At 41.7% G+C, this 23,970-nt stretch overlaps 1 protein-coding gene and 2 long non-coding RNA genes across 3 annotated transcripts; 1 reads left to right on the plus strand and 2 right to left on the minus strand.

Annotated features, from left to right (window-relative positions):
- Positions 1-12,221: 12,221 nt before the first annotated feature.
- LOC120108753 lies at positions 12,222-14,196 on the minus strand. The gene is made up of 5 exons (XR_005509980.1): positions 14,087-14,196; positions 13,956-13,997; positions 13,187-13,579; positions 12,988-13,091; positions 12,222-12,871 (listed from the first exon to the last, which is right to left on the minus strand). It is a non-coding gene; the product is annotated as an uncharacterized LOC120108753 (long non-coding RNA).
- On the plus strand, positions 12,991-15,698 carry LOC103697314 (protein IQ-DOMAIN 14). Its single transcript, XM_008779152.4, has 4 exons — positions 12,991-13,537; positions 14,132-14,365; positions 14,557-15,204; positions 15,317-15,698. Exons 1-4 carry the CDS (start codon positions 13,022-13,024, stop codon positions 15,335-15,337), a joined length of 1,419 nt encoding a protein of 472 aa, XP_008777374.3. The 5' UTR covers positions 12,991-13,021; the 3' UTR covers positions 15,338-15,698.
- Positions 15,699-15,884: 186 nt separating this feature from the next.
- LOC120108754 lies at positions 15,885-19,755 on the minus strand. Its single transcript, XR_005509981.1, has 3 exons — positions 19,475-19,755; positions 16,099-16,893; positions 15,885-16,013 (listed from the first exon to the last, which is right to left on the minus strand). It is a non-coding gene; the product is annotated as an uncharacterized LOC120108754 (long non-coding RNA).
- Between the last annotated feature and the right edge of the window lie 4,215 nt (positions 19,756-23,970).

Genomic DNA, 23,970 nt, shown 5'->3' on the forward strand with positions numbered 1-23,970 from the left:
ATCATAAGTGGAGGGTGAGAGTTGTATTCCCATTTGTCGATGACCCCCGAAGGATTTATTGGTAGTACATCCGAAGATTCTCGGAGTTCCAGCTTCGAGGGACGAAAGTTCCTTCAAGAGACTCCAATTTGTACGCTCCAGGCTGCTGGACTCGCGCGACCCGGTAAGGTCCTTCCCAGTTTGGGGCTAGTTTCCCCTGCTCAGTGGGCTGAGAAGCTTCAGCCCTCCTGAGGACGAGATCTCCCACTTTGAAGAGCTTGACTTTTACTTTGGAGTTGTAGTACTGTGCCGTTCTGCGTTGATACCTCGCCATACAAACTCGGGCTGCCTCCCTAGTTTCCTTGACGAGGTCCAGGTTGCCCCTGAGTTGGGAGGAGTTGGAGGCCACGTTGTAGTGCTCCACTCTTGGTGAGGGGAGTCCAACTTTCAGAGAAATAACAGCTTCTGTTCCGTATGCCAGGTTGAAGGGGGTCTCGCCGGTAAGGAGCCGGAATGTTGTTCTGTATGCCCAGAGGACATTGTAGAGGTCTTCGACCCATTGCCCCTTGGACCGATCAAGCCTGGCTTTGAGCCCCTGAAGGATGGTGCGATTCGTCACCTCGGTTTCTCCATTTGTCTGTGGATGAGCGACCGAGGTGAAGCGGTGATCGATGCCGAGCTCGGAGAAGAATTCTCTGAAATGGATATTGTCGAACTAACGACCGTTATTAGATATAAGGATGCGGGGGAGCCCGAATCTGCAGATTATTGACTTCCAAACAAAGTCCCGCATCTTCTGCTCGGTGATCCGGGCCACTAGTTCGGCTTCGACCCATTTGGTGAAATAGTCGATGGAGACGACCAGAAATTTTTTCTGCCTGGTAGCTAGGGGGAATGGCTCCAGAATGTCGATCCCCCATTGGGTGAATGGCCAAGGGGCACTGATCGAGGTCAGTGGGGTCGAGGGTCAGCGCTGGATGTTGGCGTTCCGCTGGCATTGGTCGCACCTTCGGACGAAGTCCGTTGCGTCCTTTTGAAGTGTGGGCCAAAAGTATCCTTGGCGTAAGATTTTATGGGCCAATGCTCGGCCTCCCAGATGGTTCCCGCATATCCCTTCATGGACCTCTCGCATAGCATAATCTGCCTCTAACGGACGGAGGCATCTGAGGAGAGGAGAGGTGAAAGATTTCCGGTAGAGCTTGCCTTCGTATATTAGGAATCGAGAGCCTAGACGCCTGATTCGGCGAGCCTCGAGCTCATCATTAGGGAGGACTTCATTTCGTATGTAGCTGATGAGCTCGTCCATCCAGCTCAGCTCGGTTTCGACGCAGAGGGTCGGCTCGGGCTCCTCCGTGGTGGGCATTTGAAGATATTCGAGCATTGTTGCCTTAGGAAGCTCGCTCATGCGGGAAGTTGCCAGCTTTGACAGTTGGTCTGCTCTCAGGTTCTCCATCCAGGGGATATGTTGAATGTTGAAGGAGTCTAGGGTGGAGATGAAATCCCGCACCTTTCGGAAGTATTTCTGCATTGTTGGCTCTCTGGCCTCAAAATTTCCCAAAATCTGGCTCATGACCAGCTGGAAATCACTGAAGACCTTTATGTCCTGCACTTTCAGCTCCTTCGCCAGCTTGAGTCCGACGATGAGTGCCTCGTATTCTGCCACGTTGTTCGAGATGGAATTCGAGGCATAAAGCCTGCTCTACGACTACACCGTCTGGGATGGTGAGAATGAGGCCTGCTCTGCTACCCCCCAAGGTCGAAAGAGCCGTCTACGTGTAGAGTCCATGGCTGCCTCGGGATCTCCGATGCTGGCGTGGATGCAAGCTCGGAATCATCCGGCAAGGTGCACTCCAGTATAAAATCGGCGAGCGCCTGGGCTTTGATTGCTGGCCTCGGTCGGTATTCAAGGTTGAACTCTCCGAGCTCGACTGCCCATTTCATGATCCTCCCGGCGCGATCCGACTGTTGCAAAATTTGCTTCATGGGCTGGTCGGTCAGTATGGCCATTGTGTGGGCCTGAAAATAGGTCGGAGCCTCCGAGCTGAGATGACCAGGGCAAAAGTTGTTTTCTCCAATTTGGAATATCTTGTTTCAGCATCCCTCAGGACCCGGCTGGTGTAGTACAGCAGTCTTTGGAGCATGTTCTCTTCTCATACCAGAACTGAACTCACCGCAACCGGGAAGACGGCCAGGTACAGATAGAGAAGCTCGCCCTGCTGGGGTTTGGTGAGCAGCGGCGGAGAGGCGAGAAGGCGCCTAAGCTCTTCAAAAGCTTGCTGGCATTCCTCCGACCACAAGAAATCCTTCGGTTGCTTGAGGATTTTGAAGAATGGGAGGCATCGCTCGGCCGACCTGGAGACGAATCTTTCCAGAGCCGCAATCCGCCCGGTGAGCCGCTGTACCTCCTTGATTGTCTTTGGCGGCACCATCTTCTGTAGCGCTCGAATTTTTTTGGGGTTTGCTTCAATCCCCCATTGGTTGAACTTGTTAGACGAAATCGCGCTATAACGCAATTTCATCACTCCAACGATAATTACCACGAACCCGAGAAACTTGCCTGAGGTGACTCCAAAAGCGCACTTGGCAGGGTTAAGCTTCATTTGATATTTTCTGAGAGTGGAGAACGCTTCGTTGAGGTCGGCTATATGGTGCTCTGCCGTCCGACTCTTAACCAGCATGTCGTCCACATAGATCTCCATGTTCCGGCCTATCTGATCTTTGAAGATCTTGCTGACTAGCCTTTGATATGTCGCTCCGGCATTCTTCAACCCGAACGGCATCATTTTATAGCAATAGAGGCCCTTGTCGATGATGAAGGCTGTTTTTTCCTCATCTTCGAGCGCCATTCGGATTTGATTATATCCCGAGAAGGCGTCCAGAAGGTCAGCAGCTGGTGTCCCGAGGTAGAGTCAAGGAGCTGGTCAATGCTGGGAAGTGAAAAGCTGTCTTTTGGGCAAGCTTTATTCAGGTCGGTGTAGTCCACGCACATGCGCCACTTTTCGTTAAATTTCTTCACGAGGACCACGTTGGCGAGCCAATCTGGATAAGAGATTTCTTAGATGAAGCCAGCCTCGAGGAGTCTGTCCACTTCCTTGGCCGCTGCTCGTTGTCATTCCGAGGCGGAGCCCCGTTTCTTCTGCCGCACAGGCCTGCAAGTTGGCTTCACCTGAAGTCGGTGAACCATGACTTTGGGATCGATTCCCGGCATGTCGGCAGACGACCAAGCGAAAACGTCCATGTTGGCCCGCAGGAAATTGATCAGGCGGTCCCTTTCGAGGGTGCTCAGGCCAGAGTCGACCTGCACAGTTAGCCCTGGACAGTTTTGCTTTAATGGAATTTGGGTAAGAAGCTCACCGAATTCTACCCGTTCCTGGTAGGGGTCGTCCCGCACCTCCAGGGTTTCGATAGGCAGGGCCTGGTCTGACGCCTGGGCCGGCACCTCGGCCGCTTGCTTATTCTGGCTTGGGGCTTCGGCCGGTTGCTTTGCTTTATGAGTCGCCATATAGCACCGCTTAGCTATCAGCTGGTCCCCACGAACTTCGCCTACTCCTTGGTCGGTGGGAAATCGCACGAGCAAGTGGTAAGTCGAAACTACAGCTCGGAGGGCATTTAGCCCTGGTCGTCCGAGAATGGCGTTGTAGGCCGAAGGCAGGCGGACCATAAGAAAGTCCGTACTCACAGTGCTTTCTCGAGGAGCGAGCCCGACCGTGACAAGAAGGCCGACCTCGCCCTTGACTGGGACCGAATCCCCGGTGAATCCGACAAGTGGAGCATTCATTCTCCGAAGCTGGCTTTCCGTCATCCCCATTTTTTGATAGGCGTCGTAGTACAAAACATTTGCTGAGCTTCTATTATCAACTAGGACGCACTTTACATCAAATTTATTTACAATCATAGAGATGACCACAACATCATCATGAGGAGTTTCAACTCCTTCCAAGTCCTTGTCTGAGAAGGAAATGGCTTCGGAGGTGTGCAGGCGCTTCGGAGAGATCCTTTCCTTGGTCGGTTCTTCAGCCGAGTTTTCTTCTCCAATGGTGTTGATGGTGCCGGCGATAGGCCTGTTGTTATTTGGATTTTCAAGTGGTACGGCATTTTTTGCGGGCCTTCTTTCCTCACGCAGGTTCCGCACAAACCGATTTAGTACTCCGCGTCGGATGAGCACCTCGATCTCGTCCTGGAGTTGAAAGCAATCCTCCGTGTCGTGGCCGTGGTCTCGGTGGAAGCGGCAATACTTCCTTTGATTGCGCCGAGCTCCGGTATCCCGCATTGGGAGAGGAGGTCGGAAGTAGTCCCGACCTTCTATCTCCATAAGGACCTCTGCTCGGGGGGCATTCAGCGGGGTGTAACTCTCGTACCTCCTCGAGGACATTCGTGGCCGCGGTGGAGATCTCGGTCGACGCGGGGACCTTGGTCGATGTCGTCCCTGCGGTCGAGGTGGGCTCCTCAGCCGAGGCAGGTCCTTGTCTCGGCGGGGAGACCGACTTCTCAAGCGGCCGCGCTCTTCGCGACGCTTCTTCTGCTTTTTCGAGGCCTGCTCGAGATCGCCCTTTCTAGAGGCGATGGCCACTTCGACCTTCGCGTACTTCCGAGCTCGGGCCAGCATTTCGGTAAAGTCAGTGGGGAAACTCTTCTCAATGGAGAAGAGAAATCTGTAGGAGCGGGCCCCAGTCTTTAATGTCGACATGGCGATCGATTGGTCGAGCTCACGGACCTCCTAGGTCGCAGCGGTGAAGCGGTCAAGATATTCTCTGAAGGATTCCCCCTCCTTTTGTTTGACGTTCAGGAGGGAATCCGATTTCCGCCGCTGGCGCCGGCTGGCAGCAAAGTTGGTGGCGAACTGCTTGCCGAGCTGCTCAAAGGGGGATACCGTGCTCGGCTTTAGTCCCAAGAACCAAAGCCGGGCCGTACCCCGAAGAGTGGCTAGGAAGGCTTTGCAGAGCACAGCCTCCGAGGACCCTTGCAGTGCCATAAGGGCTCGGTAACTCTCTATATGATCGAGGGGGTCGGTAGTTCCGTTGTAGGGCTCCACTTAAGGTATTTTGAACCTCGGTGGGACTGGCTCGTCCTCGATTTAGGGGGAGAAGGGGGACTTGGTGGTAAACTCGAAGTCGCCCTCACGCCTTGCCTTCCTGCTATGAAGCACCTCAATTTGGCGCTCAAGGTTCTCGACCTTCCTGTCGAGTTCCTAAGTCTGGGGGATTGCCACGGTAGTCTGCTCCGTCTCATGACAGTCCGGAGCTGACTCAGCTTCTGAAAACTGCGGCCTTCTGTCCGTGCTTCTCCCTGGTAACTCTCTCCGGGGAGATGCCCGGACTGAGTCTTGACGGCCGCATCGTTCTTCATTGTTGGCCCTCGAGGAGCCGTAGAGGTTTTGGCCGTGGGACATCGGGCCATTTGGAGGAAGCACTGGCTGGACCTGGACCTGCGGGGGCGGCATATGCGGGGCTTCCGTGCGTTGCAACCCCTGGACGGCGGCGGCCAAAGCCTGAACCTGCTGCACCAGAACGTTAAACTGTTCCGGCTGGACTTGAGGATCGGCTGGAGGTGGCAAGTTCTGGACAGAGTGTCCAGGACTCGCTGGCGGGCGCCGAGAAGCATTGGAGGCTCCTTTACTTCTCAACTTCATGGCCACGACTCGGGTCCTTCCTCTAGCGCCAACTGTTGCTGGAAATTGGACTCGGGGGCGACCGTCGGCTGAGAAGGAGGAGCTCCGATGCTGAAAGGGCGGGAAGCGGTCCGTCGGCGAGCGGCGTCTTCCGGTAAACCTGCAACCCCTCCGATGTTTAAGTCAGAGAGGGGGCTTAATGAAGAAGAAAGAAGATGTGTGTTTTGGGTTTTTGAGTCCAACCCCCCCTTAAGATAAGAGGGCTCCCCTTTTATAGTGGGGTACTGGATTACCTGTGATATGACGGGGCGAAGTTACCGTATGATTGAGCGCGCCATGCGAATTAATGCACGATCGTGCGAATTAATGCCTTGCCGTAGGAGATCAGGCCGGAGCCTAGGAGTTGTCATGGCTGATCAGACGCTGCCGAGCCAATTTGTCGTGAAAGGCTTGAGATCCGTAGATAGCTGGAGGCACGTGCATTAATTGTTGAGTAAGCCGGAGGTCTGCAGAGACCATGCGCATTAATTGTTGAGTCAGTCGGAGGTCTGCAGAGACCATGCACATTAATTGTTCAGGGCGGCGGTAGGGCATAGTTCCTGATCGTACTGTAGATGGATATGACCGCAGTATACAGGTTGGGCACCTTCAGGTCGGACGCCGGGCCGGGCGTCCTCAGGTCGGACGCCGGGCCGGGCGCCCTCAGGTCGGACGCCGGGCCGGGCGCCCTCAGGTCGGACGCCGGGCCGGGCGCCCTCAGGTCGGACGCCGGGCCGGGCGCCTGGGCAGATGCCTCCAGGTCGGCTTCCAGTAGAGCGCCTGGTCGGGCATCTCCGGGTCGGATATCGTTAGGTACATGTTGACCGCATACCCTTGTATCTCGGAGCGGCTTATTTTCCCCCTACAAATTAGTTTTTTTTTAAAAAAAAATATTTATATAAAAATAAAATATTTATATGTTATAAAAATTTATAGAAAATATGAGAAAACTACATTAAAAATTAGTTTTTTTTTCAAAAATATTTTTAAGTTATCAAAACCTATAGATAATTTTTTTTCTTTATCATGGATATAATATATATTACATGCAACTCTTTAGAAAATTAGATGCGTAACCAAACATAACTCACTCTGAAATATGTTACTTTTTTTTACAGTATATCGAATAATTAAAAATTATTTTTTAAAAAAATTAATGAGAATTTTTTTTTTATGAGCTTGAGGACTCCATAGTGTATTGCCATGTGTCTACATTTAACTACAAATATAATAATGCGGTTATGTGGCAATATGTTACTCTTGTAGCAGGAAAAGCTGACCAACTCGGTGCTGGGGGCATGCTGCCAAATGTGAACATCTTGTGATCTTGTGGAAAAAAAAATTATACGCGTTGCTCGTCACGTCTAGCTTCACATACTCTTATGTACGCTTGGATCAAGGGCTAGGTTAGAGACAAGCAGGCTTAAAGAGGCACCTATTCTAAAACGTGCAACTAAATGCAATATTGATTCGGCTAAGTTAGCTCAAAGTTGGTCAGATTAGAAGAGGTTATATTCTATTTGAAAGTGAGTATAAGTATACATTGACTTTGTGCAAGGATTAGGTCATATTTCCATGAGATATACAACGTAAAAATACAAGTGAGGTTTGGGTTGAGTTTGATTGGAGCTACATCAATCGTATAAATTTCAACTAGGCTCTTTTCCTCGCCCGGGCCATCAACCTAAACTTGATGCAACTTGAAGGAATACCTGAGTTACGCATTTATTGATCAAATTAAAATAAAAATTGTGAATTAGGCGAGATTTAGATATAACTTAGAGCTTTAGTCTAGAAGGGGCGAGAGATCAAGGAAGCATGGAGAGGGAGAAATGCATGTAAGAGGCCATCAATACCGTACATATTGAATTTCGGAGATATGAAAATTTACATAAAAAGATGATTTATGATCTCCCTAGAACTAAGTAATTTTGAGTTCTTGAAGTGGCTAACCTTTTTTTTTTTTTTTTGCCATTTCTTGTTCCTTCCCATTTCTCATGCAAGTACATGTCACAAGAAAAAGGAAAACAATAACTCAGTAAGACCTACATGTATAATTAAATATATCCTGACAATTTAGTAAGCTATACATCATGAAAATTTTAAGGCTGAGCTCTGAAATTGGACAGCAACCAGTTTAAATTGTCATTCTAAGCATTAAAAATTAAATTGGAGTATCGATAATAGTGCATACATAGAGATTGCTATTTTGAAATGTGATTTTTGCATCGACACCCTTGCAAATACCATAATTTATATATTGAAAATCATTATTTTATGTATACCTCTCATTAACTGCATAGGTGCTCTTTCTGTTAGATATTTGTGGTAATAATATGTAACCATCTTAAGTATATAATGGCTAACATCATTTTGAGTCAATATCTCTAAACAAGTGATGACAAGAATATATATAACATATCAAACATCTCATTAGCTGATATTATCATAATCATCCATCCTAAATTGCCACCATATGAATACTTCATGATATATCAAATTGTTTATGGTTTCACATTTTTCGACCCAAAATTGGGACATAACAGCCCATGATAACACAAAACTGACATTACATTTAGATTTCATATTCATCGTAACTTTCAAATTCGTCTCAAAGAAAATATAATAAATAAAAATTTAATTTTATTATTCATTAAATATAACCAATATCAATTCAGAGCAACTACATCAAATATAAATACCAATCCATAATCCTCAATATTTAGAAGATTACTAAGTTACAAATTCATAAACAACTAAAAACCTAAAGTTCTACTACATAATTCGCTAAGCTTGCTAGTACGAACTCTAAACCTTGATGGATTGCAAAGAAGGAGGATGGAAAATCTGAAATAGGCAAAAATCCAAACTTTTCAATGTTCGGATTGGCTTGGAACACTGCTATTCCAATCGCAATTGCGATCAAAATTTAGGAGGAAGGAGACTCCCAGCTGGAGTCCTTCTCTCTCGATTCATCTCGTGCGGCGCATATGAAGGGCTAGGCTGGCCTCTTCGGGCCGGCCCACAAGCCCAAATCAAGTGCAGCCGGTCAATGGACCAAACCCTCACATCACAAATACAAGACCTGTTTCATAATATTGTTTACAATTAAACCTTATATAAAAAGTACATCAACTAGAAATAAGTTGTATTCATCATTTTGTATGGTTAAAAAGATGAAAGGATGGTAACTAAAACCCAACCATAAATATAACGTTAATTGATGGGTTATGAATAAATTGTGATGTGATCATAGATAAGAATTCTCATTGTGAAAGCCCTCCCAACTTCGGCACCATGTAAAGGGTAAGGGTCATTGTGGTATCTCCATTTATTAATAAATAAATGGAGATGCCACAATGTATTAATAAAATGAATAATTTTTATTCATTTTTACTGAAAAATGTATACAACTAGGGCTAGATTAAGTGTGATCTCTCAACACTGTAGTTTGGATTTAACTCCAATTTCAAGTGTTGCTTTCAGCCTTTGTTTACATTGCAAAATAAATTTTTATATCTTCCTCAGCTTAATGACTTATATAATAGCACACATGCATAGGCACATGCATGCATGGGCACACACAAATAAAAAGAAGGGCCTTCTTTTATGTTTTTGGTACCCCACTACCAAAGGTACCACTTAAAGATGAGGCCTCACTTGTAAATAAATGGGAATCCATCTTTCTTATATGCATATAGATGAGAGAAGATTTTTCTAATCCAATAGTTTCTGCACACCTTCACCCATTCGTGTTTCTTATCTATGTAGTGGTAGAGCAAGAATTTTACTTGAAAGGAGGGAGGATAAATAAATTAACATTATCATCTAATTCAAGAACAGTCAAGAATTCTCCAAGTCTATAACATACTTAGGACTAATGTTTTGTATAACAATTATAAGTTATTACTAATTTCCTAAAACAACTGGAAGGAACTTTTTCGATTAACTTGAAAATATTTCAAGAAATTCTTCAATCTTGGAATATTTTTGTCAATTATAATATCCGCATCTTCAAAAAATTCATCTTTTGTTAAAATTAGCATGAGAAAAACAATCCAAATTCTTGTAAGACCAAAACATATATTGAAAGAAAATGGTGGTGCAAACTTTTTTAGAATTTTAGAAATTAGGGGGGAAAATGATGATTCAAATCTTATGCAATCATAAAAAATAAATTAATTGGTAGAAGATGGAAGGGGCAAAAACCTAAAACTATAACCGAAAAAACTGTCTACTTTACTCCTCTCTACAAACTGCCCAAAAGAGAGAGAGAGAGAGAGAGAGAGAGAGAGAGAGAGCATAAGAATTTTGTTTGGGATTTTCAGATCACAAACCTTATGTTCCACCCTTGGATTAGAAGCGATCTTCCATGCAGGTCCTAAAGAATATTTCTAAATAGTGGGGAAAAACTGATATTAAAGATTTGTTTCTTGGTTTAGCATAATTTTATCTTCATAGAAATTCAAATTTGGCAAGAAGATCTTGTGAGTTCAAAACTTGCTTGATTTGGATATGTCAAAAAGAAAAATAAAAAATAATAATAGAAATGTGTTCGAATGGTACACATCTGAATCTATAAGATCCTAAAACTTAAGGGCTCAAGGGGGTGCAAACTTGTTAGTTATCATCAGGTAGTCAAGGGAAACTCAGAATTTTAGGGAAGGCAATTGCAAGCTCCCGGCATGCATCTATCCCCTATAATCCCATGCATCCTCACTCTATATCCCACAATACCCTGCCCTTGCATTTCCTATCTATTTCCTTTGACCAAGCAACCATCCCACCTCATCGAATTTGCATTACACCCTTAACCCCAACACCTTTCATGATTCCTTTCTACCCTTAGCTTTCTTGGATGAGAGATAAGCACTTCAAGAAGGATGTTAAATTAGCAAGGTAAGTATAAATCATCAATCGAGCCCAAACTGCCCACCTTACTTGAAACAAAGGAAAAACAAAGCTGCTCAACTTCTGGTGCGCAAATTATCCATGAAGTTTAATCTGCATAGATAACAAATAAAGGCATGTAATGAAAAATATTAATATATCCATGAAGGACCGACGGGGCAATGGCCACCCACTACTTAGGAATATCCACAGAATGACGAAAGATTGTGGCTCATTTCAAGCTGCTCATGTGTATCGAGAGACGAATAGGACTGTAGACTGAATCGTCTCCTTTGTTGTTTATCATTCGAAAGAGATCCTTTGGACATGGTTTATAGCCTCCTTTCCACCCTTACGCCATCTTTTTTTTCTTTTGACTTTGCTGGTTGTACTCACGCAAGAGGTTTCATATAAAAGCGCATATGCTCTATTATCAAGTTGCACATCTTGTTTACATAAGTTCATTGTGTAATTGTTTAGTTTAACCATGCAGTACAATCTACAATGCACCTTTTGATACTATGATAAAAAATAAATGAACAGTCTTGGGCAAATCAAAGTAAAATTCTTCTGTACATACTCTGCCTAAAATCACCCCTTGCCATGGGATAAACCTGCATATACTCGTGTCTTGGTTCTTGTTGCATAATTTGAGGCCAAGCCTTAAAATGCACTGCCATGAAGTGGTCCCTTTTCCACCTTCGTTTATTCCATGATGCACATGCAGCAGCTTCAGCCATGTGGTTCACCTTTCTAATATTTTTTTTTCTGCCACCTTGCTTCTTTCCTCCAGCCTCTGGGGTTCACCTTCCCATAAAAACCGTAGGATAAAGTTAATAAACATGTGATGGGAGGTGGTACACGTAACAAAAAGGAAGCAACCTCTAGGGGATGGCTATTTTCTAAGTCATCATATGGTAATCATCAGGGATTATAAAAGGTGCCGTCTTGAACCTTCTTCAGACCTTCATCCATGTCCCATGACTTTATATTTTAGAGCTAAGAATCGATTCAAATCCCCTCCACATATGCTTGAAAGAATCCATACTTGTAAACATTATCCTTGAAGGAATCCAAACTTATAAAACATTCAAGTACATGCACAAGTGAACCTCAAATTCAGTACCATCATTTGGTAGGACAAGTCCTCTCTCTCTCTCTCTCATATCTAATTAAAGATTGTACATATATATTAGCACTTCCAGACCAATGGAATATCATATGAGCTTGAACCTGGATGCTGCTCCTCTCATGCAAGCATATGGTCAGAAAGGGAAGTAATGTATGCAGCATCATGTGATTGCCAACTAAACTACAAGTTATTGTGCAATAATACACACCATACACTTCAATTATCCTCCTGTGGGGACACTGTTATTCCCTAATTGCTTATCTCACTATTGTCACTTAGATTTGACGACATCGGAAATGGATGATGCTAAAATCTGTAGATAGGAATCACCAACAGAATTTTTTTCCCACAACTTAACAGATAGGCCTTTTTATCCACTTTAGCAACAGATCCAACCCTTGATTTTTGCTTCCATAACAGCACAATGGATATAGCTGCAATAAAACAAATTAATGTCATGTTTCTCCAACCCATAAATAGTGTAAGATCTGTAAGGCCAGACAAATTCCATCCAGATATCATAGTAATTTAAAATTCCATTAAACTTGATAAAGATGCCCGACATCATACAGCTAGTAGGGAAAGGCCATCCACCTAATGGCCGGGGAACCTTCCTTATTGGCCACACAATCTGAAGTTTTACAGACACACAGTAATCATCCAAGATCCAACAGGCAAGGGTTTCACAGAAGGTTAATTTGTGCGATTGGTTGCAGTTAATCAAACATCAACTCAACTAATTGATGTGCCAATTGAAACATTTCTAACCATCAATGCAAGGATGTAGATTTCTATTTTTGCATCATGCTGGAAGGACATATGATTGCCTACCCTCCTAGAAGAAAGTGAGATGTTGAACAATTTTTGTTTTTAGGATCAGGAGCTAAAAGCTGGTGCAGTGGATGCTGTAAATTAGCAGTGGAGCCAACTTTACATGAGATGCCGACAGCCCAAAAGTGTTGTCTGCGGATCTTCGGCACGTTTCCTCCACATGGCCCTCTGGCCCGTTCATTCACCCACAAAACAATATTTCCCCTACCAACCATGTCCATTCCTTCAATACATTCATGACAACTTACCTTCATGACAAGTCAAGGCTGGCTGGCCCTTCTCTAAAAAGAAAGATGGGAATTGAGGCGATAGATATTATTGGATCGATCTCACAGACTAGCAAGTGGCTTACCAGGGTCATAATTTTCTCTCCTTTTCCTGCGGTCCTGGTCCTAACAAACAAACAAGCCAGATCAACCCACTGAAAGAGATATAGTGACACAGACAAAAGGAGGAGAAGGAAAAAGGAGTCAAACTGATGGAAGAAAGAAGACCAACTTGTAATTACCAGAGATTAAAAACAGATACAAGTCACCTTCTATATGAGCCATATGGATGCTTGCCTCCTTGTCTTGTGTAGCTTTTTCTGTGCAAATGGCTCCCAACTCCTTCCTGTAAAATGCTTTGGAGGATCAATGGAGAAGGCAGGAAAATGGCTTAAAAGCTTCTTGACAGGAAAGAGGGAGGACAAGAAGAAAGGTAATAACTTAGCATCTCCACTGCCGACAGAGGCCCGATCAGCTCCAATCCCAGTGCCCAAACCAAAGGAGAAGAAGAGATGGAGCTTCCGGAGACCAGCAGCAGCGGGGAAGGGTTTAAGATCTCCAGACCCAACTGTAAGTGCACCTGCTAATGCACTGCCAGAGGCTGAGAATGATCAGCAGAGGCACGCAATGGCTGTAGCAGTGGCAGCGGCTGCAGCAGCAGATGCTGCTATGGCTGCTGCCCAGGCTGCAGCAGATGTGATGCGTTTAACCTCCGCTGCCACCGGTAAAACATCCAGCAACATTGAGGAGGCTGCTGCAATCAAGATTCAGGCTGCCTTTAGATCTTATCTGGTATTTCTCATATCTTTGACACATTGCTGGTCTTTCGTTTTTCTGTGCAGAAAATCAAGCATCATTAAACTTTGAAAAGATTGATTATGAGAAGTATATGAAAATATACATAACATCCTGAGTGACATCAGAATTACAGATGGCAATTTTGGTTCTCATCTTCTAAGAATATTGAAATTGAAACATCAAAAACATGAGACCATTCATATAAACAAAGTCAAAAAGATAGAGCATATGTGTATGTCAACCTGAATCCTAAGTATTTCTCATACTGCCATTTGACTTCTCAATATCTTAAAAATAATTCCAAGTTCTGTAATAAAATAGGGCTAAGAATGAATTGCAAGAAAGTAAAAGAAAGAACGAGAAGACATAGACAAAAGAACTTTTGCAATAATATAAGAATAAGTAGGGTCACCTGGAAAACTGAGCTCTAAAATAGATAATCAAAGGCTAAGATCTGCGATTTCAGGCACAAAATTATGTTTAGGAGAAACAATTGTATATAACAGAAGGCAATAATGTGGCTAATAAAATTTGATGAGATACCATTGAGTTATACATAGAGAAGATGAATGTAATCTATATCTGCAGGCAAGGAAAGCTTTATGTGCGCTGAAAGGTCTAGTGAAACTGCAAGCATTGGTGAGAGGCCATCTGGTAAGGAAGCAAGCTACAGCTACCCTCCGCTGCATGCAGGCTCTGGTGACCGCTCAAGCCCGAGCACGTGCCCAGAGGATTCGAATGGCTGAAGAGTACAAAGTCATCTCACAACGGCAGTCCATATACAGGAGATCACCACAGCATCCCAGATCCCGACATTCATATGTAAGCCCACTTTCCAGTAAAAATATTACTGAATGCATCTTATAAGATAACAAAAGACACTTGGATTATGCAAACTATATAACCAAGTTTAGACATGAAGAGGAAATCTAAAATCCTAGGCTTTTAGCCTATACATTATACAAGTAGGGTTTATATTTACCATGCTTATGAGACATGCTTCATACATGTAGGAGATGGATAGAGGTGCAGATGAGAATGTTAAAATTGTGGAAATGGATCTCGGCGAGTCAAGGGGCACTACAAAGAGCAGAAACAGTTATTCCATCACACGAACTGAAGCAAAAGATCATGGGATCTCTGCATATTATGGCAATGGTCATCCACCTTTCAGGGCAGAACAATACCAACAGTTCTCACCTGCTCCATCAGCTATAACTGATATGAGCCCGAGGGTTTACAGTGGACATTTTGAGGAGTTCTCATTCACCACAGCACAAAGCAGCCCCCAGTACTTATCAGCTTTGTCTGTACCTGATGCAACGCAAGCTTCTTTCGACTACCCCTTTTACCCAAATTACATGGCCAACACAGAATCTTCAAGGGCAAAGACACGGTCACAGAGTGCACCAAGGCAACGAACTGATTCATATGAAAGGCAAACAAGCAGGCGGAGGCCATCAGTGGAAGGAAGAAACATTCCAAGAGGTGTTAGGATGCAACGATCTTCTTCCCATGTGGGTTTGACAGCAAATGGATATCAGTATCCATGGTCAATCAAGCTCGACAGGTCCAGCATGTCCCTCAAAGACAGTGAATGTGGTTCAACAAGCACCGTGCTCACCAATACCAACTATTGCACATCTTTGGTGGGATTTGAGGTGTGAGTTTGTAAAGCTTTAGATAATATTCTTGCTTATGTGAATTGATTTCTTGATTGCTTTCTTCAGGAGGAATTACTGACAGAAAATGCCATGCTCTTTATGAATCCAGGTTCACAACAATAAGTCCTGATTCTTATCTCAGCAATCTCGACCACTGCCATTTGGAATATGTAACACTGGTGAAGGTAGAAGGTAAACAAAAAGTTGATGTCCAGCTTCTGAAGGAGAAGGAAATGTGCAGACATGTAGTGATGCAGAAATTGCTGAATCCCAGGAATGCTTTTTCCCTCTCTGCATGTTAGCCATGATTTTAAGTATTCTAATACCTTGTTTTAGCTTGGGCTATTTCCGCTTTCTTTTTATATTTGATTCCCACTGAACAACTGCAGATTGTTTACAAACATAGTTTTGCACACTTTGTAACCTCGGAGAATCATAACTCCTCTCCGATGTTTGAATTAAATAATAAACTTGTAATTGACTAGATGTTGACAACCTACAGAAATACCCATTTTTGCAAATTAGCTAACAGACTGTGGTCCGCTGTCACTATAGTGCTGCCTGGTGGTTTCACGTGAGAATTCTGCAAATGTCATCCCATCTCTCAATCGAGAGGATAGTGGAATTTTTTGAAGATTTCTTGCATTAGCTCAAGAAGTTCCTGAGTTTCAGTGATGAAGGAGCTCAGTGAAGCATTTGTTTTTTCGGTCACAAGACCCAGATGTCTCGAAGCTTGACAACAACTTCCTACTTGTTTCAGAATCTAAAAGGTATGCAGGATAAGAGAGAGTTTTGTCCCAAGCTGGCTGCAAGAAGATGGCGAATATCTATCAGCTTAATTCCTCTATTTCAACAGGTCAGCCAACAGAATAAGTGTAATGCAAAGCTTACCACATGACAAGATATCAGCTGCTTCCCCTACCTGAATGAAGAAGCTTTCAGGTGGGGATTTCACCACAAAGAGATTATTCTTTTTAGTGTCAAACAGTTGCAGATATGTATGCCCATCTGGAGAAGAGCACTCTGGACTGTTAGAGAAGAACAAACATCTGTTTGGCAAGGAATGTAAATAATGGTGTTGTTAGAATAGTAAAGATTCCATAGTCATAATGCCATTGCTTCCATAAACAGGATAAAAAATTTCTGCAGAACCTATCTTCAATCAAGCTATTCTCTATAAGCAACTCATCCAAGGGCTCCTTTTCTGACAGGAAAAATGCTTCCTGACATAGCAGATTCATGAAAATTTGAAGGACAAATTTTAATTGAATGCACTTTCTTTATAGATCCTTTCATTCTATAGTTCTCTTTGAGAATAAGGTTATCCAACATCGAATTATAGTGAACAAGGCACCTCTTTGCAGTTTCCATATTTATAATGCTCTGTTCCAGTTCTCTGCTACCAATGGCCTTATCACAGATTTGTGCTACACAAAGTCCAAGTCCATCATGTGAAGACAAGCTACTTAAAAGTTTTGCTGAGCTGCTCGAACCCGTGATGATTGAATTCCTGGAATCCATTGACAGATGGATTATCTTCTTCACTGTAGCTGCCTTTTTCTCTTATGCTAAGATCACTTGAAGACAACCCCAAACTTGAATCTTATCCATATTTTAACTGAAGGAAAATGAGGAGAGATTCCTATCTAGATTCTTCAAAGGAACATCACTGCCTAAGCTATGCTCCTTAAATAAACATCACCCATATTTTTTTTTAATGGTTACATATATATTCAAGATGATAATATTGGTGAGAGAATATCTGTATATCATTGTGCATTTATTCTTCAAAATTTAACAAATAAAAGTTAAAGCAAGTGTCTGAAGTAATTTTTTTTTAGAGCAACTGCATTTAATCCAAAATAACTTATGATTATAAGACAAGAAAATGTTAACTGTGTAAAATAAACGACAAAACTAATATACCACATATAGCATTGCTCTGTTGGATATACCCAATCCTTTATGCCAAAATAGCTCTCCAAGAAGCTAGTTGACTTTAGTGCTCAGTCATTACAAATAGTAATGCTTCAACAAGTTTGAGTCCATGATGTTCATACATCAGGTTGGCACCAAATAATTTTAGTAAAAATTATGTAACAAAGTATTACATATGAAATATGTGGTTTTTTCATCATGAAGACACAGATAGTTTTGGATTATATGCTTATGGTCATTTAAATGTATCTGTCCAATGGAACATGATTTCAAGCTCTAAGCTTATATAATAATTTTCTCCTTTTTTATTTCAGTTGTTGAAAGAAAAATCTTTGACTAATGCTATAACATCATTGCTAGCTTTGTTTCTTTTATCAAAACTAAATAAATGTAATATGCGTTCATAGTCTTATTTTCATGACAATATCCCTATGTTGGGTTATGTCATGTTACATATTACAGCACATGAACTATTGGCACCTACAGTGAACCAAGTGTCAAGAAACACGAGAAAACAGTCTTAAAAAATGTCAAATTAAGTCTAAGTATTAATTTACCTGGACAGTGACATGGATCCCCACATTGCAGTCAAACAAAAAGATTGTTTGTGGATAAGGTTGTACTGACCAAACAACCTCAAGCACAAGTTATTCTTGCTTCAGGGAGATTGATGTTAAAAAGAAATAACAGTAAGTTACTACATAAAAGTAGACCACCTATGAATGATAACCTACCAAAGAAAGTAATTTATTTAATCTTTTCAGTCAATTGTTTTTGACACTAGAGTCATGGAGTAAGCCCACCAATAGTTAGGATATGCTAAACAAAGAAGAGTTCTTAGACATTTAACCCTAATTCCTTACACTAATGAATGGGATATTATGAATGACCATTAGTTTTGATTCAGTTATAAACATGCAAAGAAATGATTAATGCCACCTCTACCCCTCATCAATAAAATTTCAAAATATAGTTGGAATATTGGATGCTCTAGTATTTTACCTTTTCCCCAAAGAGTAACTCACTATATGAATCCCACTATAAGCTAAGCATGCTGGGAAGCTTATGCACCTAATCGAGGAATAAAATTATATGATGTTTATGCACCAATATGGGATTGCACCATGGTTTGCTGAACCGGTCCGTACCGGCAGGTTCAGCACGTACCGTACCGGTACTGGTGCCAATCGGTACAGTTCATCCGTGGAAAACGGTTCCGGCCCTTATAGCTTCCCGCGGCGTACCGGTGCGAACCGGGCTGGTTCGCATCGGCCTGCGGGCGGGGCAGGGCGCCTGCACGGTTTTCCTCGCTAGAAACCGTGCCCGCATTGGGCGGCAGGAGATTTAATGCCACAAGTGGCATTTAACATCGGGCGCACGCGGACGCGTGCACACGGCTTTTTTCCACGTGTGCGCTTAGCTCTTTCAGTACCAATTCAGTATCAGTTCAAACTAGTTGGAACCGGAACCATACCGGTCCGGTAGGCGACCGGTATGCCTACCGGTACCGGTACGGCGTACCTTAGATTACATTACAATTTAACTCATTAGCTTATAACGTCTTACACATACATACAATTTCCTATGTTAAAAAATGTCGTCATCTTTTTTTTTGGCACTCTCTACATGTTCAAATAAATTTCAGAGGGGATCTCCCAAGCTGCATGGATTTAGAACTTCCTTTATGCCAACTGACCTTTAAAGTTTATGGAAGGCCCCTCCTGACATAATTTTTTGTAGGAAGGAATTCGATAACAATCCTTACAAGGTAGATCTTATCTTGACACTCAATTGCTAAAGTCTGCTTAATCCTTATATGGCGTCTAACTTAGTGCTATACTCCATAGCCAAGCACATCTTATTGAAAAAAGATGACAATGTAATGTAATACGAGATGAAGGACTATTAGACTTATCAACCCCCAAAGAAAATTAAAAGATCGACTATAATGGAACTGCGAGTGCTTTAAAATTTTGAAATCCCTTATCTTTCTTCTCCCCTCCTTTTCCCTACCCTTACTTCAATCCTTGTCTGTCCCTGACCAATAAACCGTAAACCCCAACAAATTCCCACCATTATCATGTACCGCATCTACAACTACAGCATTTCAATGATTCTATAGCAGGATTCGATTAAATTCTTCATAAAATCTCAGAAAGATAAACTAATTATAAACCAATAAGATTTTCCGTAAACTCCACCACAAAAACTTATCAATATTTTTTTTTTAATACACCGAGATCGATTTCAGAATCCTAGAATGATGATAACATCTTATCATAATTATGATGAATCAAAAGGTAGAACAGAATGCAATCAACAGTTTTACCTTTGAGAACTCGAGCGCGATCATTGTTGTCAAGGAGCGTGAGCATCCTGCTCCAGCGGGGCCTCTCCAGATCCCCCTGACAGTTAAGAGGCCGGGCCCCGCCGGACCTCGGGCTTGCATCACGGCGGCGGAGAGGGATTCAAGCCTCGCCAGCTCTCTGGGGAGGAAGAAACCCTAGAGGGAGCGGAAGCAGCGGAGGAGAGGTGTAGGAGGAGGTCGGAGAAAGAGAGCTCTAAGGGCTCCACGACCTCCGCCTCGCCTTCATCTCTTCTCGGCGAAGAGCGGCGCCACCTTTTTTTTTTTTTTTTTCTGTAAATACCCTCCTAACTATTAAAATTTACATAAATATCCTCCTAAATTAATATTTATATATATATCCTTACAAAATTCTTGTTTTGCATGCATACTTTTAATTTTTTTCTTTCTCATGCGTATGTGCCGCACCATCTAACATTAGGGCTGCAAATAGGTCGGGTCGGGTCGGCTCCTGAGTGACCCCAATCCGACCCGGTTTCTTGCTCAGGTCCTAATTTTGGACCCGGACCCGACTCGGTTGAAAATTAGGTCGGATTGGGTTGGGTCGAGTCCATGCCTATATAATATAAAAAACTGACCCAAAGAAAAAATGGGTTGGCTCAGGCCTGGGTCTTGGTCCGGGTCAAAATTGGATGACCCGACCCGACCCGAAAAATAGAACGGGTCCAAATTTAGGACATGACCCGACCCCGCGAGTCCTAAAATTCGAGTCGGGTCGAGTCTTATGCAGGTCGGGTCGAGTCAGGTCACGGGTCGACCCGACCTATTTGCAGCCCTATCTAACGCCATGAAGAAATTAGCAATATCCTTAATGGGTAAATATGTAAAAAAAAACATTTATAAGGGTATGTATACAAATAATACTTTGTAAGGATATTCATATAATTTCATATATTTAGGAGAGTTTACATAAAAAAATTTAAATTTTATTTTAGTTTAACCTATTTTAACATTCAGATTTGTTCTATGTTTGCTCCTTAATATTTTCTATTAAAATATTGCTTAAGAAAAAAATTGATTCGATAATTAGATTATAAAAAGAATTATAAAAATTCTTTCACTAATCATGGGATTACCATTATTCTGTCATATTCCTACACCTCCTTGCTTTTCTTCTGAAATATTGATATGGAAATTGCATGGTCTAATTCACTAGCTTCTTTCCAGGAGCGGCCAAATTAACCATAAGACCTTGTTGTTGATCCATCTTACAGAGATGGGTAAAAATTGAACAAAAAGAATAATCCCTATTCTTTTTATAAAAAGAATTATAAAAATTCTTTCACTAATCGTGGGATTATTCTACTTTATTCGATAATCGAGTGAAAATACCTCATTCAATAGCTGGCCGTCATTATTCATTTGTAGCAACCACTATATCTTATTTCATCGAAATATTATTTATAATATTTATTATTATAGATGCATATATGAGGACATGTAATAAAATATAGAAAAACTCTTGTAGGCACATAATAGATTGCAATGATCAAGCTTCTTTACTACTGCTATACTTATGGGTAAAAGAACAACATCAATTATCCCCAAGCAAAATTATTAAAAAACTTCAAACCCTTCAGACTTATTAACAATCTCTGCGACCATATAGTAGAAATTGTCACCTTTTAAATTGTGTACTTTAAGCCACCCTTTTTTTGAGCTTCAGTTTTCTAGAAAAAAGATATAGTGTATGGGCTATCTTATCATAGTAATTTTAAATCACCCACTAGTCTACACATGGGAAATTTTCCAACTCTAAAAGTTAAACATCGCAAATCTCATACATTTGGAAATCTCTTACAACACTTTTCTTTAAATAATTCATAAAGCTAAAGGCAGGACTTGACAATCTTCATGCAAAAAAGATAATGAAGGCCTGTCTATAGTGGAGAAGAGAGTCAAAAGAATAGTTTTGATTCCGAACGAAGAACTGAAGGAGCGGATCAAAGAGATCGAAAAATTTCTTAGAGATATTAGTTTTTAGTGAGACCTATTAACTTATTACCCACTTGAAAAATAAAATGATACTTTCATAATTTTAAATTAATTTTTAATTTAAATAAATATAATTTTGGCTAATCATATTAGTTGAATCGCTTTATCAAAGGTATTCATACAAAAATATTGTTTCATGAGGGCATGCATGTAAATATATATTTGGAGGATATTCATGTAAATTCTAATATTTAGAAGGGTATTTATGCAAAAATTAAAGAATTTTTGCATATATACCCTTCTGAATATATGAAATTGCATGAATACCTTCCAAAATTACTATTTGCATGTATATCTTTATAAACGTTTCTTTTTGCATGTTTACCGACTAAGGGTATTTTTATCATTCCAATTTTAAACTGCTAATTTCTTAACGGCATTAGATAGCATAGATAGATATGTAAAAAATAAAAAAAAAGAAAAAAAAAGTATACAAACAAAATAAGTGTTTACTGAGAATATACATACAAAAATCAATTTTAGGAGGGTATGTAAGCAAAAAATTCTTTTTTTATACAACAGTGACTCACACCAAATACACATGAGTACACCTAGAGAGACCAAAAAGAAGTAGTTGACAAAGAGGGGGAGGAACGGACTGAAGACTCTCCTAGAAAAACTCTTCTAAATAGTGCGCAGCATAAGAGGCATACCAGTCAGTAGCACGATTCACCTTTCGATAGACATGAGCGGCCTGGAAGAAGCCAAACCCTCTCATGAGCCTGAAAATATTCCGAAGCAGTAGGTGTCAGTCGACAGTACTGTGCTAGCCCTAAATCTATTTGATCACTGTGACCGAGTTACCTACAAAGTAGATACTATCCATGATTGCCTCCTTTGCTAGTATTTTAGAATGTGGTGTGGACTAGCCCATATTTACAAAACCCGGTAGAAACACTACCCAGAATACATGATTAGTGGAAGGAAAGTTACTCCGATGTGTCGTAACCCCTGGTGCAAACCATTAAAGATAAATGTCAAAACTAAGTAACCACACCTGTCCCCATAGTTAAGAGGAGATAAATCAAATTGTAACAACAGTGAAGGGGACTTTTTTTGCAGATCATCAATCAATAAATATTTTTATTTTTATTTATCAATTAATTTTATATTTCCCTTAAATTTTCTAGAGCTTAGTTCATGGAAGAATCTATCACCATTGCCTTCATTGAGTAGGCAACATCCTAACAATAAAAGTCCCTAAAAGTTCAAGATGCTAGAACCCACTTCTTATATATCCTTTCCAATGAGAATGGTGGCATGTTTGCACATCCATAAAACTAAATTTGTTGCACTCATATATCTAGAAAAGTGGCCAACAAATTTTCTAGCATGCCCAGTGGGATATGAATAGCGGTTAAGATGCTGCCCAGGAAAAGAAATAATGTATCACTATACGGCTATCTTCAAGCCAATAGTTCTAATGGTGATGTCTCCGATGAATAGCCATTGCCATAAGATGAGTTGTTGGGAGCAATTAGCCCAAGGGCTCAACAAGGGCAGAGGACTGCGTTTGGTAAGCAGACTATTTCTAGCCCACCAAGACATCATGGTCATGAAAACTAGGTATCCCATATGGAATCTTTTTAGTGGAAACATGGTAGTTGTATGATGTTATCATAGAGTTTTACCTAGAAGGGAGCCAACGAGACTCGGTAGAAACAATCCCAAGCCAAGTGGCCATGGTGCTGAGATCAGGAGATTTGCTCTGCCATTCTTGCAAAGCAAGTCGAAAACGTGTCACTATAATTGTTGTAGTTGGTCTTTTGGTTGTGAATCAAGCCTGTGGATGGCGACTCACATGCAAGTAGCAAACTGATTAACCTGGACTTGCAATAAGGGAGTGTTAGGATATTAGAGAAGTCCAACTTTTAGAAATATATGAACTATGATAAGGTAAGGTTGAAAATTTGCATTATGGCCTATCGATGAATATTAGTGCACCAGATGAGATCAATCAAACATATACCGATTTTTTGATCAACCCTAGGCTGACTTTAGAGCGTAGATCAAACTTTAGATATACATAACCATATCGGCCTAGGAGTTCTAGCTTGGGGGCAAGACATTGCTTCGACTACTAGCTAAAGACCTATTAACATGGGAGCTGAGGAGCTAGCCTTCAACCCATGGACAGGATATATCCTTCAGAATCTATGGTGGCAGCTAAGAGGAGCTACTAATAAGTATCAAATTATAAAAATAATGAAGGAGATCTTTCTCTAGATCATCAATCAATGAAATTTTATCTTTATTTATCAATTAAGTTTATTGTTAACTTAAATTTCTTGTAGTTTAGTTTGTAACCTAATCTACAATTGTTGCCTTCCACAAGTAGGCAGCATCCTAATAGGGAGAGTCTTTGAAGGCTTAAGATGATAAAACTCACAACTTCTCCATCTTTTCTGGTAAGAACTGGTGGCATGCTCGCGCATCCATATAGCCAATTAATTTGTTATACTTAT

The sequence above is a fragment of the Phoenix dactylifera genome, unplaced genomic scaffold (assembly GCF_009389715.1).
Source record: "Phoenix dactylifera cultivar Barhee BC4 unplaced genomic scaffold, palm_55x_up_171113_PBpolish2nd_filt_p 001528F, whole genome shotgun sequence".
NCBI classification, from domain to species: domain Eukaryota; kingdom Viridiplantae; phylum Streptophyta; class Magnoliopsida; order Arecales; family Arecaceae; genus Phoenix; species Phoenix dactylifera.

Bases quoted from the DNA above. Each gene is read 5' to 3' on its own strand.
- LOC103697314 (XM_008779152.4), top strand. From the start codon at position 13,022: ATGAGCCATATGGATGCTTGCCTCCTTGTCTTGTGTAGCTTTTTCTGT. The intron at 13,538-14,131 runs GTATTTCTCATA...CTATATCTGCAG, and splicing joins CTGCCTTTAGATCTTATCTG to GCAAGGAAAGCTTTATGTGC. The intron at 14,366-14,556 runs GTAAGCCCACTT...TCATACATGTAG, and splicing joins CCAGATCCCGACATTCATAT to GAGATGGATAGAGGTGCAGA.